This window comes from Saccostrea cucullata, unplaced genomic scaffold, assembly GCF_032062105.1.
Source record: "Saccostrea cucullata isolate Sc308-1 unplaced genomic scaffold, CSIRO_AGI_Scuc_v1 ctg305, whole genome shotgun sequence".
Classification (NCBI taxonomy): domain Eukaryota; kingdom Metazoa; phylum Mollusca; class Bivalvia; order Ostreida; family Ostreidae; genus Saccostrea; species Saccostrea cuccullata.
In genome coordinates this window covers 219516-233421 of record NW_026938238.1, presented here as the reverse complement: position 1 = coordinate 233421, position 13906 = coordinate 219516, and the positions used below count along the sequence as shown (strand labels likewise).

Here is a 13906-nt window from a genome sequence, read left to right as displayed (position 1 = left end):
GGAAGACTGCAGTTTTTCTTCAATTTTATTCATTGTGGAGTAAACATGCACGTATAGACATATACACACAAAAAATGATTTCAGTTTGAGATCAATGCCGATGACAATTAAAGTACAAGTGAATGTAAGTTTTCTGAAAAGGGAAATGAACATATACTCATCAATATCATGAATTTTATCCATTCAAACAGTTAATGTAAGATGTAAAACAAGTACCACTTCTAACATACGTCTAAGTAATGGAGAACTGTATTTCTATGAATCATGTGTGAAAGTCATTTGACAGTCGCACAGTATGTGTGAAATTCGTTTGACAGTCGCACAGTATAAAAAATTGTTGTTAGTTCATATTAAAAATTTTGCTTTTTTTTTTTTTTATCATCCAACAGTATTACATGTATACATGCGTTGTACTTTTAAGTTAGACAAAGTTATCACACTGAAGATAGGGAAAAATAAAGGAAAATATTTGAGAACAAAATTGTAACTGTAAGAGTTTTGAAGTGTTACAATTAATTCACACAGAACTCCAGGATACACCAATAAACAACACCTCACAATATCTTATTCTCATAAATTCATTCATATCATTACAACAATTCAAACACACAGTCTAGCACTCCGTACTCTTTGTGAATCAAAGAGATTAACAATAAATACTTAATGTTATTGAAAAATCTGTATTATAAATAAAAGCAAAACAACAAAAATATAACAAAACAGTGCAAACATTAGGATTAAAGTCTGTAGATTCTAAAATTTTAGCTCATACTGAAAAAAATGTAAATCTGAAGCACATTTTCATGGATTGTAAAGTTTTCCATGGATTTACAGGTCAATTGGGGTGAACTGCACAGCTATTTACATCATAGATTACCCTTCTGCTTTAGGAATATTTATTTAAACAAATACAATGTTTTTACATCAAAAACTGAGCCATGGACAAATTGATTGAAATAATTCTGAATTCTCTAAAAAATTGTCCTTGTAAAAAAAAATATTTGTATGTTCTTAAACATGTAGTGTCTAATCAGCACAGTTAGAAGAAAAATCTTTGAATTTGGAACAAAAATAATTTGATTAACAGTCCACACTTATTCCCTTCTTTGAAATTAAAACAAAGATTTTGATACTCTGTATTAGTCTTTTATAATGTATACAACTGTGATAAACCTGTAGCAAAAACAGGAAACTGTACTAGATGATTTCTATTGACTAATCAAACTCCATCATGTAAAATGATCAACATGAAATGATTCCCAGTTTCTACACGTGGAGTCGTGTCTATAAGTTTTCTATTTTGATGAGCAGTCCGTGTAACAGTACTGATCCTCTCTCCTTCGTGGCCCACTCTAACTCATTGTTTGAGAATTGTGGATCTATTTGTTCATTGAGACCAAGACTCTGAGGTCCTACTTTGTATGAGCCAGGCTTTAACCAAACCTGAAACGCTACACGAACATGGAATGTCCTCTTGGTTCTCGGTTCTAATAACCTGAAAAATATATAATTCATGTAGATAATGGACCTACCTAAATTTACTGTAAAACAGTATTTATTCTGTATTTATTTGTGGTTCTATGACACATGAATATGATTAAAATCATATTGGAATTACTCGTGTACTTTATTTTGATATAATTTCATGAGTATATCCCAGGATTTATATAGAAACTAGAAGTACTAAGCCCACAAATGACCTGGTGGGAGACATGTAAATTTATCGGAGACTTACTTGAACTTGGGTGAGAACTCGTTACATCCTATGTATCGTATGGTGGGAGACATTAGAATTTGTCTGAGACTAGAACTGTCAGGACGGGATTTCTCCGTGAATGGTACAGACTGAGGTAGGAGAGTACTACCTCCTCCCATCTGATCATCTACAAAAACAAAATCTCTCTAACATCAAAAGGGTTACATCAGGTAATTCATATACAGCTGGTAAAACATATCAGATTTTGATAAACAATAACTTGATTAAAAATATTTTTAAAAAATATAACAACACAGATTTATTTAAAAGACAGTATTACTGAAATGCAATAAATTATTCGCTTTTAGTCAAACTATTCATCGTTATTTTTTTTATATTCATACAGATATTAATTTACATAATTTTTCACCAGGATTGTTTGCAATGATTGGTTCAAGCCAGACAAATTAACAGACTGGTTGTGCAGTTGACTTTGTTTTAAATGAATAAACCACTTTCCATTCATTTTTTTCCTTTGCTAACTACATGTATGTAGATAACAATTGTAAATGCTTTTAGGCTTTATAACTGTAGAACTCACTACAGGTGTGAATATCTCCGGTATCCAGGATTTTTCTGAGAACCTCCAGTTGTGTACCATAATACGCCACATGCCACTTGTCAGACGCCACAAAAGACGGGGCTTTCTGGCGTTGTCTACAATTTAGAATAACATTTACCATATGACATTTTTATTCAATGATGTACATGAACTTAATGTATAATGATACTTTCACACAACATGTGTATCTAGTAAACTCAATATTTTGGTTAAGTTTGATGATATAGTGCTACTCACTTGAGAATATATCGGCACCACCCCAGGGGCACCGCGTACTCCCTCGGTGGCTCCCCCCTCCTGAGGTACAGATCCTCCGACCTCAGTTTATGGCAAGACTCGCAGTAACATGTCATCTGCTGTTCCTGGAAAAATCCTTCTGAAATTGGAGTGTAAAGGTAGTTTACAGTCTAAATATCTATCTGAGCCTAATATGAATATTCTCTCTATAGAAAGCTGTAACAGTTTATCTCTGATAACATACTGTTGGAATACTAGACAGGAAATGGTATTTCTGATACAATTGAAGTTTATTAATTAAGACAGAACACCTGTAATTCTCTGTGTGTTACTTACCAGGTATACCCATCAGGCTCCTGACCTTGGAGCAGGTCTTGGCATACTCACACGGCCGAATCACAACGCTACCCAAGATGGTCTCACTTGGACTGTTCTTTTCTTTCATCACTGATTAAAAGAGAATGAAGAAGTCTTACTTTTCTAAGGAAGTGAAACATGGTTTTTATAGTGTTAGAGGCATATGTAACATTTCATTTCCTATTATTCTTGGTTTGTAAACATATACAGTGAAAAATGATGTGTTTTTTTTTTCTTAACACATCTAGTAATCCATCATAAATGATGCCACTTCCCATGCAAGAAATTAAGTCCTTCATTTAAATTTTGATCTACCTTTTTTTCCATGTAAAAGTCCTGCACTTGTAATGATTTGTACTGAATATCTCTTAAACCATTAATAATTAAACTGGATCACTTTATCCAGTTCTCGTTCTTCCCAAGAAATCCCCCACCTTCTTCAATGTCTTCCTTCTCTGCTTTCTCCTTATCTTTATGTTTTGGTTCAGGAGATTCACTGCTGTCCACATTTGGAACTACTGTCACCTGAAACACCAGCATAAAGTTATGAGAAGAATTCCCATGTAATATATACCTGCATGTGTATAAATATATTTTCTTTAAATCTTGTAAGTGCAAATATGAAAAAGATTTAACTGACATTGTGGGAAAATCTTCAAAAGTTTTGTGTCCAAAATACTGTAAATCACTTTTTATTCACGAGAACTTTATTTTCGCGTAATCATGCGAGATGGTATACTCGCGAAAATTTCATTCTCGCGTATAATAGAATTCCTTAAGATTATATAGAGCAATAACCACAATTCGTGAAATTTTTTTCTCGCTAATCTACAGTCAATGACTATCTCGCGAAAATAAGGCGTCGCGAAAATTAAGTAATCTACAGTAGTGAGCTACTGAATCAATGAGTAAACTTGTTCTTAATGGATTTTTTTTTAAACTAGCTGTTCTGCCCTTCTTGCTATTTTACCTTGTCGCATTTCCCATAAAGATCCACCACTCCATAACAGGAGCCCGGTACGTCCCTGGCAGCTACACCCTGATCCACGCCATTGAAAAACAGGTGAAGATTGGACTCTTCATCAACAATTATCCCAATCACATGACCTACTTGTAGCTCATCTAGATTTGGACCATAATTCTCTTTTACCTACAACATCCAAAATGAGACGACTTCTATAAATATAAAAAAAAATTATCAAACAGAAAACATCATCTTTATTTTTGCCTAAAATTAACCTTGTTCTGAAAAATTTTCATCATAACCAGATTTTTATCAAATAAACTGAACAGTCTGACAGAAGATAGAAAGAAAAAACTTCAAATTCAAGATGACTAATTAGCAAAATGAATTTATAATGGAGCCAATCTTAAAATTTATATTTTCTAATGAGCCATCATAAATTTGAAGTTTTTTTTCTTTTTATCTTCTGTCAGACTTACAGTCCTATAAGAGAAAGCTTTCTGAATCTCTCTCTCTACAAAACAGAACTTGCCTTGCACCCCGAGTTGTACACCGCGCTACCCTGGATCATGATACACGACTTCTTTATGGACATGGAGGAAACCGGGAAGGTGTACTTATCTGGAGGGAATCCCAGCACCCCAATCATCAGCGAGAAGCTCCAGCGGGGGGTCAGGTGATCAACCCGCACCTGTGTAAAGTCAAACAAGTCTCAATGTAAATTTACCAGTCATTATTATCAGCAAGGTACACAACATGCAAGAAGGGAGATTTCAGTATCCCACGAATCTGAATTTTGCATTTCAAAGGCTCAAAATGCTTTACTTATAGAATGATATTGCTAGTCAGTTATGGTATCAAAAAGTATTAGTACTTGACATATATCTCAATGGTGAATGTATGGCAATACCTGGAACATTTGGTTTTTGTGTAGTGGTTGACTTGTGACAATCAGTCCCTGGTTGTAACTTTCCGTTCTCTCTGCTGTCAGTCCACCATTACTCAACATGATATTTTTACCGTGGTTGACATGGAATCCTAGCGTATTGGGGTATTCCTCCTCTGTATCTAGGTCTGCGGCCTCGGCTAACTCTGACATGACCGACTGAGACTGCTGACTAGCCATCAAAGAGGCGTCCCAGGAACAACTACTTGTGATCGAGATCATCTCCACTGGACCATAAAGGTCAATCACCACGAACACGTTCTTAGGGATGTTGGAGGCCGCCACCCCCATATCCTCCCCGTTAATGTACAGATGAAGTGTACCGTCCGAGACTCGACGAATGCCCACCAGATTCCCAACCTGTAACAAGCAGGAAAATAAGCTACAGATAGCCAAATCCTAACATAATAAAATACACCAAATCAAATATTAGATTTTAATTTCATACATGAAATTTTATACAGTGCGTAATATTTTATGTACAGAAGACCTAATATTCCATGGAATACTAAAGATGGCTTTATAGTTTATATTCTACACAATCTGTTCACAATTTTCAATAATTAAATGCAGTGACCTCCCTTAAACCAATGGGAATTTTACCTCAAGTCTCTCTAGAGCTGGTGCGTAATTCTCCTTGATAACAAATCCGTTTTTCCTGACCTCTGACCCGGTTATTAGCCAGGTCAGTTTGGAGGTCATTTCAAGGGCAGATGCTGGGATGACGGAGGATGAGGTGGTGTCTGATATGGCCAGAGTGGTCAGTCCAATGTGTAGTGACCCTGACCACACTCGACATACCTGGTCAATTCTCACCTGTAAACAATATAGGTAAACTTATTTAAAAGAATGTAGTGTACATTTGTAGCAAAATACCTAGCAAAAAATGTACAATGTCTCTACATGTACATGTATTAATAAAAATTTTCACATCTTGGAAATTCCCCCTAAAAGAAAATTCTGAGTCAAGAGCAAATTTAATTATTACAATACAATTATTTGTACAAGATATAAATGATCTGTCGTCTAATAAACTTTACAAAAACTCAGTTAAACTAAGGTTTTACCTCAAACATCTCATCCCTCTTCAGAGGATCAGAACTAAACACAATGGCATTATTGTAGCCTGTAGACCGAGCTGTTGTACAACTATTGTTCTTTATTGTAATGTTCTTACCACAACACAAACTGAATCGATGAGACACCTCTGAAACAATCAGAAAAGAGAATACATCAGAAAATTTTTACCACTAAATATAAAGTTTGACAAATGAACTGTAAAACAAGGGACATTGATCAGTGCTTGATCTAGGAGATGACATGTACTTTTGTTACCTGACGATGAGGGAGACATAATGGCCTGATCTGAATGTAAGAGATTATTGTCTGCAGATGGATACACTCCTGATCCACTGGTGATCGAAACCTGAGCACACTGTCCATATAGGTCTATTACAGCATACACACCTAAAAACAAATACAGGTAATTATGTATTGCAAGTGGAAACAAAACTATAAAGTACTAAAAAGCATAAAGAAAAATAGTCTTACCGACAAACTAGATTTCCCCTGTAAAACTACGTGACCAAGTGATTTGACTTACCATGTGGGACATCTATACAGGCGGGGCCCTGATCGGATCCGTTCAGGAAGTAGTGTAGAGTGCCGTCAGAGCACCGCATGATCCCGATTCTACACCCCACAGTCACGGCGTCCAGGTCCAGAGGATAACCGTTCCTGATCGTAGAGCCATCCTGCATTATGGCTGCTCCACTAAAATAAAGAATATCATAGAAAATGAACAAAATTATCCTAATAATGCACTCATTTTGAAAGATTGAAAGTCTCATTAAACTGTACTATCAAATAATATCTTTCTTTAAATACTCTGGTAATAACATTACATTATTGCAATTTTTAAAGTCATTTTCAATTTTTGATCATTGTATAATTTACAGTATTAAAAATTTTTTAAAGAGACTTTTTTTTAATTACATATGAACCAAGCAGACAGATGAGCTAAATACCTGAGCATCCATGTGTCATACACGATATCTGTCATTGTGTTTGGGAACTCCAGTTCCTCTGGCTTTATCAATGTCACACCCGCCTCTAACGACCCTGACCATCGGTCCACCATCTTCTCTATAATGACTTCAAACAATTCATTATCCTTCAAGGGGCGACTGCTCATGATGATGGCGTCATTAAACTCCCCCGTGGCATTGGGCCGCAAACAGGTACGACCATTGTTTGTTATGGTAGAATTCTGTCCGTGAATATGATGAAATCTGAGTTCCTCTGAGTCGCTGGCACTGCAGGAATCAGCATCAGGAGACAGGGGATCTGTGTTTGGAAGACAGACGAAATCAAGTTACGGATTACATCACTATTATCCAATCCCATGAATCAGAGGTGTTGACTTTTGACATGATCACTGCATATGAATCAACTGATTATTTGAATATACTGTCCCTAATTAGAAAACATGCCGCAACTGCAAAGATGCTAATTATTATGAATAAACAATACTACATCCTCTAGATTTACCTGAGTGGTCCACTATAGTGGTCTGTGCAGCCTGTCCATAGAGATCAATTACCCCGTACACATTAGGAGGGACCCCAGTGGCCCCCTGACCCTGATCAATTCCATTTACATAGAAGTGAAGACTACCATCCCCCCTCCTCTTGACCCCAACTCTGTCTCCTGCCTGTAGAAGAGGATAATTAAGTAAACAATTATATATTATATTTATACGTCAACTACATATTCACAAACAAAAGGAAGCAGGGTTGTACATGTATTTCCTTTCAATCAATTTAACTTCTCAGCCTTATTAAAGAGAACGAATGGCAATTTACTTTCGAATGTCTGCTCGAGCATATTATATACTAAACTTGACCATTAATTTAAAGTTTATTGTCATTAGATGATTTTTATTATCTTTTTCCTTTCCCAAAAATATATATCTTCATTAGAAGATATCTAATAATACTAAAATTCAATGAAGTACATTTCCTCCTGACTGACCTTCAGTCTGTCCAGATTCTGACCGTACATATCAATGACCGTTGTCCCGTTGTGCATTACCCCTGTACCCGTCATCATCCAGGTCCCTGACCTTATGTTGGTCATGGTTGAGGGAAAGTCAAGGTCATTCGGTGAGTGAAGCGTGACCCCAATCTCTATTGATCCCGCCCACTTGTCCACCATTTTGTCAATGTGAACTTCAAATAATTCTTCTTGCCTGAGTGGACGACTGGTCAAAACAACACCATTGTTAAAGTCATCTAGGGCGCTGTCAATGTAATAAATCAAAAAGTTACTAAATCATACAGCATGTTCATGGAGAATTATACAGAATTTAGTAAGAAAGTGTCTGTTTTCAACAAACTTTGGTCTGTGTGCTGTTCTTTGGTTATTGATGACTGCAGCATGTGACCCACATCTTGTATGAAACAACAGTCTCTCCACAGGTTCTGCTTCTGAAAAGTTGTTCACATAATCTCATTTAGAACTCTTTTCTCTTACTGTAATTCATTGTATTCTTTGTCACTTTTAAGAACGTGTTACCTTCGGATGAAATTTCATCGTACATGTCTGGGAATTGTCTGAACACATTCCGCACCCTCTGGACAGGGGAGGTAATGTTGTTAGGGTAGTTAGGGTCATTCTGATCAAGGATGCTGACCTTGACAGCCATACCATAGAGGTCAACCACACCCCAAATTGTGGGCGGAGTCTCGTTAGAGGCCACGCCCTGATCCTCTCCATTTATATAGTAATGTAGATGTCCGTTAGATTTCCTGATCAGTCCAATTCTGTCTCCCTCCTGTCAATTTATACATCATTACATAAAATATTGTTTAGAAAAAAGGATTTAGAATTTTATTAATAACTTATATTGTGGCACATATGATTTAGGAACAATATACAGATTATCATTAAATCATCTCCATAAAAATATCTTATGTAAATCATTAAACACAGGTAGATAGTAATAAAGGTAGCCTGAGGAATGAGCCCATTGTATCCCAGGTGAACTCCAAATATAAATTCCACCCTAACTGTAACATGAATGTGTGGACTCACTGTTAACTCGTCCAGATTATAGATGCCGTATTCCCTCCGTGTTCCCTTTCCATTGGTCAGAATCCCACAGCCACTCATCATAATGGTTCCTACAACATTCAGGTCTACAGACAATGTAATCACCAGTGTATATAAATCTAGGTTACTGGTTTATACAGTTTGTGTATTCATCAAACAACATGAATTTGTCTCACTTGTAAATCAACATTTCTTCTACACACGACTATAACACATACAGTTCTGATTAGATAATATAGCATCTATATATTACTAACAAACAAGACAATGTTGGACTAAACTATTGATTTAAGAAAATAATGCACTGACTTAACTCATTAAAATTAAAAAGCATCCATAACTTGCTCATAAGGTAAACAAATATTCTTATCCAAATTAGCACTTTCCTCTTGTTCCTTATTTACAGTAATCTATTCTACATCCCTCAGAAAAGGATATGCTTTGAAGCTTATGATTAAGTAAACACATAGAGGGATACAAGGAATAATTAAAACAATTTTCCAAATTTAACATCATATTAAACTTTGATGTTAGACAGATCTGTGTGATGCAAGTGTAAGCATGTCAGTGCCTTCTAAATATATCTACACCAATCCATGCAAGGAAAGTAATGAAATCAATTTCAACAATTTTCTATAAAATGTCAAATGTTTCAATTAACATTTGACATCATCAATTTTGATCAAGGAGTATAAAGAATTACCTGATCTCATGTTGGTCATGGTTGCTGGGAAATCTAGCATGGATGGATTATGTGTTGTTATTCCCACTTCTATAGAGCCTGACCATTTATCAACCAAAACATCCAGGCGAATCTGTGGACAAAAAAAAAAGATTCCACATATATATCTCAACCTTTTTTGACAAATGAAAAGGAAAAATACCAAATTCACATGAAGTTTTATCATTTTTTCTAAATCCTTGCTGACCTCGAATAACTCATCATTTTTCAGAGGTCGATTGGTCATGACTACTCCATTGTTAAACTCGTCCAGCGGGTGTCGTCTCTCTGCCGTACGACGGCTGTTGCTTAGCTTGACCAGGCTCCCACAACGCTCATGGAATGTCAGTTTCTCATTATTAGAGTTTGAGGCTACATTATCTAGTCCCAGAGCCTCTACATTTCTGGTCAAGTCATTAACAATCTGATTGGAGAGCTGAGTAAGGAATTCATTGGCTAGCTGGCTGGCAACATCCGTAGAAATTCCATCTACAGTGAATACAATTCAAACGTGTATAACAGAATGCTCTTATTACTAGCAAATGCATGTTAAGCCTCTTTTTTACATTATACTGAAAATTACATTTCATTCCATTTACAATACCAGAAGAAATACAATGTAGATCAAAACACTTGTCATTAAAAAGGTTTGTTTTTTTTTTCAATTACTGCAGTAGCACATGGTCTAAAATTTGAGAAAAGTAAGTAATCACAAAATTCTTTTATCAACACATCAGAAAGAGGAACAGTAATTTTATAGTTACGGCAATTTATGCACCCACCATTTTCCTGATTGGTTCCAGGAGTGTTGTCAACAATTGTGACCTGCGCACATTTCCCATACATATCAATTATGGCGTACACTTTGGAAGCAATACCATTGGCAGCGGGACCCTGGTCAACACCGTTAACAAGAAAATGGAGAGTACCATCAGTGGTCCGCATAACACCAACCTTCTCACCTGATTAAAAAAATACTATTATTTTCTAAACATATTAAATTAACATCAAGAATTTTAAAAGTATATTCTGGGAAGTACATTTAACCATGAAAAAATATGTCCTGGAGGAATACAAACTAGAGGAGACTAATATGGCAGGCAGAGATAATTTTCTTCCTTATATAAATTATAAACTTAAAGACATGAAACAGATCACCGACACTTCATGAGAATGCAGCTGTGAATTTATATAGTTGACTGGTTTCAACCAGAGACAGTTACCTTCTCTAGTTGAAATCGGTCAACTAAATAAATTTACAGCTGCATTCTTACTTAGTGTTGGTGAACAACTAACACTGGTCAAAGCCTATCCACTAAATAAATTCACAGCTCCATTCTCATAAAGTTATGGTGATCTGTTTTATATCTTTAAGTTTACAACTTTAGATATAGATTATATAGAATACTGTTAAGTATCTACATGTGGGTATCTTCCACAAATTTAACCTCAATGTGTTGATTTGCAGTTTTGCATTGTTTTGTATTTTACAAATGTTCAGCTTTACCTATGTTTTTTTGCTACAGTACAAGTTTCTGTGACTTTTTTTTTTGTCTTTATCATCTGTTTACAACAGTCAATATGACTGATTGGGAATATGTCATATAAGATACTTTGCCAATGGAGCAAATATCATAACCAACACAATGTTGATTTCAATGCTTTTTACACAAACATATTACTATTACTAGTGCCCTGTTCACACGGAGAGTTAATTCGAATTAAACGCATGTTTACTGCGAATTAGCTTCGCTTAGCGTTCACACTGGGAATTTAATGCGAAATAGTTTAATTCGAATTAGTTTACTGCGCATTAAATTATTCGCATTATCTCCGTGTGAACGCTAAGCGAAGCTAATTCGAATTAAATTTTGGGGCATGCGTAATGGCAAAATTAAGTCAAATGCGTCATGTCGGTGGTCAGTCTTAAGTACTTGTGCTATTTTTGAGTGAAAAACTAAGAAAAAATGTGTTAATCACTAAAATATGTGTACAGACACTGTGACATTATGTCAAATGCATCTGCTTCTGCATAAGGTGACGTGATTTGCAAATGACGTCATAATAGCTTTACTGACGCCTGACTGTCGAAGTAGAATTTTAATTCGCATTAGTTTACTTCGCATTAGCTGTCGTGTGAACGCAATTTAATTCACATTAGTTTGATTCGCATTAGTTTACTTCGCATTAATTTACTGCGAATTAAACTTATCGTGTGAACAGGGCATAATATTAGACCTTTTTGACACATGTTGTAAGACATGACAGTGTAACTAAATAAGAATGTTCCATATCCAGCACCTTCATTGAGCTGATCTAGATCTGCTCCATATTCCTCAATGACAGAATGTCCATCTCTCAGAATAGAGCTCCCTGACATCACCCATGTTCCCTCGCGAAAACCAGTAGCACTGATAGGAAACTTCAGCGTGCTTGGGTCACATGTTGTCACACCAATCTCAATCGAACCACTCCAGGAGTTGACCTAAGGAAAGACGCTGTTTATAATTATCATATGACTGAAAACATTACGAGAATGCTTGATCTACATTATTCAATCCCTGCATATTACGAGGAAATTCGAACTATATCTAATTAACATTCAAATGTAAACTCATTAAAGACTGAAATCATTTAGCGATTGTATTGCTTCTATATCACCTATATCTTCTTGGTGCAAAAAAAAATTCCACGAAGAAATGAATCACTGAATGGGATAAATACAATTTTTAGCGAAAATACCTTTCTGTCAATTCTGACTTCAAAAGGGACATTGTCCTGCAGTGGTTCCGCGCTCATAACTACCCCATTGTTGAATTCCTGGGTAGGGTGGTTCCTCTGAGCCGTGCAGTTGTTGTTACTGAGTGCGACAAGCGTTCCAACACGATTGTGGAACTTCAGAGCCATCGCCATCGGCCATCGGCGATGTTTTCCTTCGCAGTCGGGATATATTCGAAAGGTTTATATTCGGATAAAAACGGACAAGAACCAAACCCTTCAGAAAACGAGTTATGATTCTGGGTTATTTTTGTACAGTAAGTATAATCTGTCCTTTATCTAAAGTAAAATTAAGAAAACTAGTTACGATTCTGTGTTATTTTTGTACAGTAAGTATAATCTGTCCTTTTATCTAAAATAAATTAATTAAATTTCACAATGTATATATTAGGCCTACCCAATTTTTAATCGATCCATGCATGCATTCTCTACATTTTACCACAGGCACCTGACGAATGGATATCCGGTGTAGCCCCCCCCCCCCCAATACACAAAAACTTATCAAAAATACAAGATTTCCTTGCCCATATTTTTTATATTTCGATATCAATATCATTTTTCGCCTTTGTTACGATTCTGAGATTGGCCCTGTAAGGTAAAAAAAAAAAAAAAAAAATCAAAATTTATATACAATTTATACCCCCTTTTTTGAAAATTCTTCATAACGGTAAATGATTATGTAATTAATATGCTAATGAAGAGAAATATAGACTGCAGATCATATGAAAATCTTTATACAACATAATTTCATCACTGTTCATTAAGTATTTTGCTTTAATTATTGATTGAAGGTCCATTTTACATTTTAAGCCATGTAGATATTAAAATTGAATTTAAAAAATTGCATTTTTCTTGAACCCATGCATTTCAATTTTGTTCCCCCGCTTTCACCGTCCGTCTATATTTTTGGCTCTCTGGAACACTTTCGTTTTCGTGTGATAATTCGAGAATCTTCTGAGCTCAGTTTGCAATGAAATTTTACACGACACCCTAAAGATAGTTTTCAGAAGACTATTAGTGAGAGTTATTTCCCGTTGGCCGCCATCTTGGTGGTCAACCAGGTAATTTTCCCTCTTTGTCCTACTAAATATAAGAGGATGTAGCAGCAATATTTGGGGGAACATCTTTAAGGAATAAACATTATGAAATAAAGAAGGCTCTGACAAATGTATAATATTTTTGTTCAGAAAAACAATGCTTCCTAGTAGCCAACAATTGCCAGTACAAAAAGTTAAAGTTGGTTGAATTATGAAGGAATATGAGCATGTTAACCCCCCCCCCCCAATATGGCGGCCGACGGGAAATAACTCTTGTTAATTTGGGTCTACTGAAAATTATCTTTTGCCCAAGAAACACCCCCAATCGGAGTCATAGGTCAAGGTCATAATTTCATACATTCTGCCTGTTTTAACAAGTTCGATTCCGTGCGATATCTCGAGAAACCTTTGAGTTGTTTTTTTAAAAGTGAAATT

The 13906-nt window shown here is 35.7% G+C and overlaps 1 protein-coding gene across 2 annotated transcripts; it reads right to left on the bottom strand.

The window, feature by feature from the left end:
- Nucleotides 1-2: 2 nt before the first annotated feature.
- Nucleotides 3-12594, bottom strand: LOC134249682 (neuralized-like protein 4). Of its 2 annotated transcripts, none has more exons than XM_062732009.1 (24): nucleotides 12399-12594; nucleotides 11958-12141; nucleotides 10439-10618; nucleotides 9865-10145; nucleotides 9639-9750; nucleotides 8918-9021; nucleotides 8399-8657; nucleotides 8220-8310; nucleotides 7856-8123; nucleotides 7373-7535; nucleotides 6850-7168; nucleotides 6426-6595; nucleotides 6158-6289; nucleotides 5890-6029; nucleotides 5426-5638; nucleotides 4787-5182; nucleotides 4409-4567; nucleotides 3883-4062; nucleotides 3347-3437; nucleotides 2892-3002; nucleotides 2556-2694; nucleotides 2298-2413; nucleotides 1736-1883; nucleotides 3-1495 (listed from the first exon to the last, which is right to left on the bottom strand). In XM_062732009.1, exons 1-24 carry the CDS (start codon nucleotides 12567-12569, stop codon nucleotides 1285-1287), a joined length of 4338 nt encoding a protein of 1445 aa, XP_062587993.1. In that variant the 5' UTR covers nucleotides 12570-12594; the 3' UTR covers nucleotides 3-1284. The 2 variants fall into 2 exon arrangements, with proteins under 2 accessions (XP_062587993.1, XP_062587994.1); XM_062732010.1 differs by having other exon boundaries at nucleotides 8918-9006.
- Nucleotides 12595-13906: the final 1312 nt, after the last annotated feature.

Coding starts and splice junctions, on each gene's coding strand:
- LOC134249682 (XM_062732009.1), bottom strand. CDS start 12,569: ATGGCGATGGCTCTGAAGTTCCACAATCGTGTTGGAACGCTTGTCGCA. Junction 7,536..7,855: donor AGAATCTGGACAGACTGAAG/GTCAGTCAGGAG, acceptor CCTCTTCTACAG/GCAGGAGACAGAGTTGGGGT. Junction 4,063..4,408: donor TGTACAACTCGGGGTGCAAG/GCAAGTTCTGTT, acceptor TGGATGTTGTAG/GTAAAAGAGAATTATGGTCC.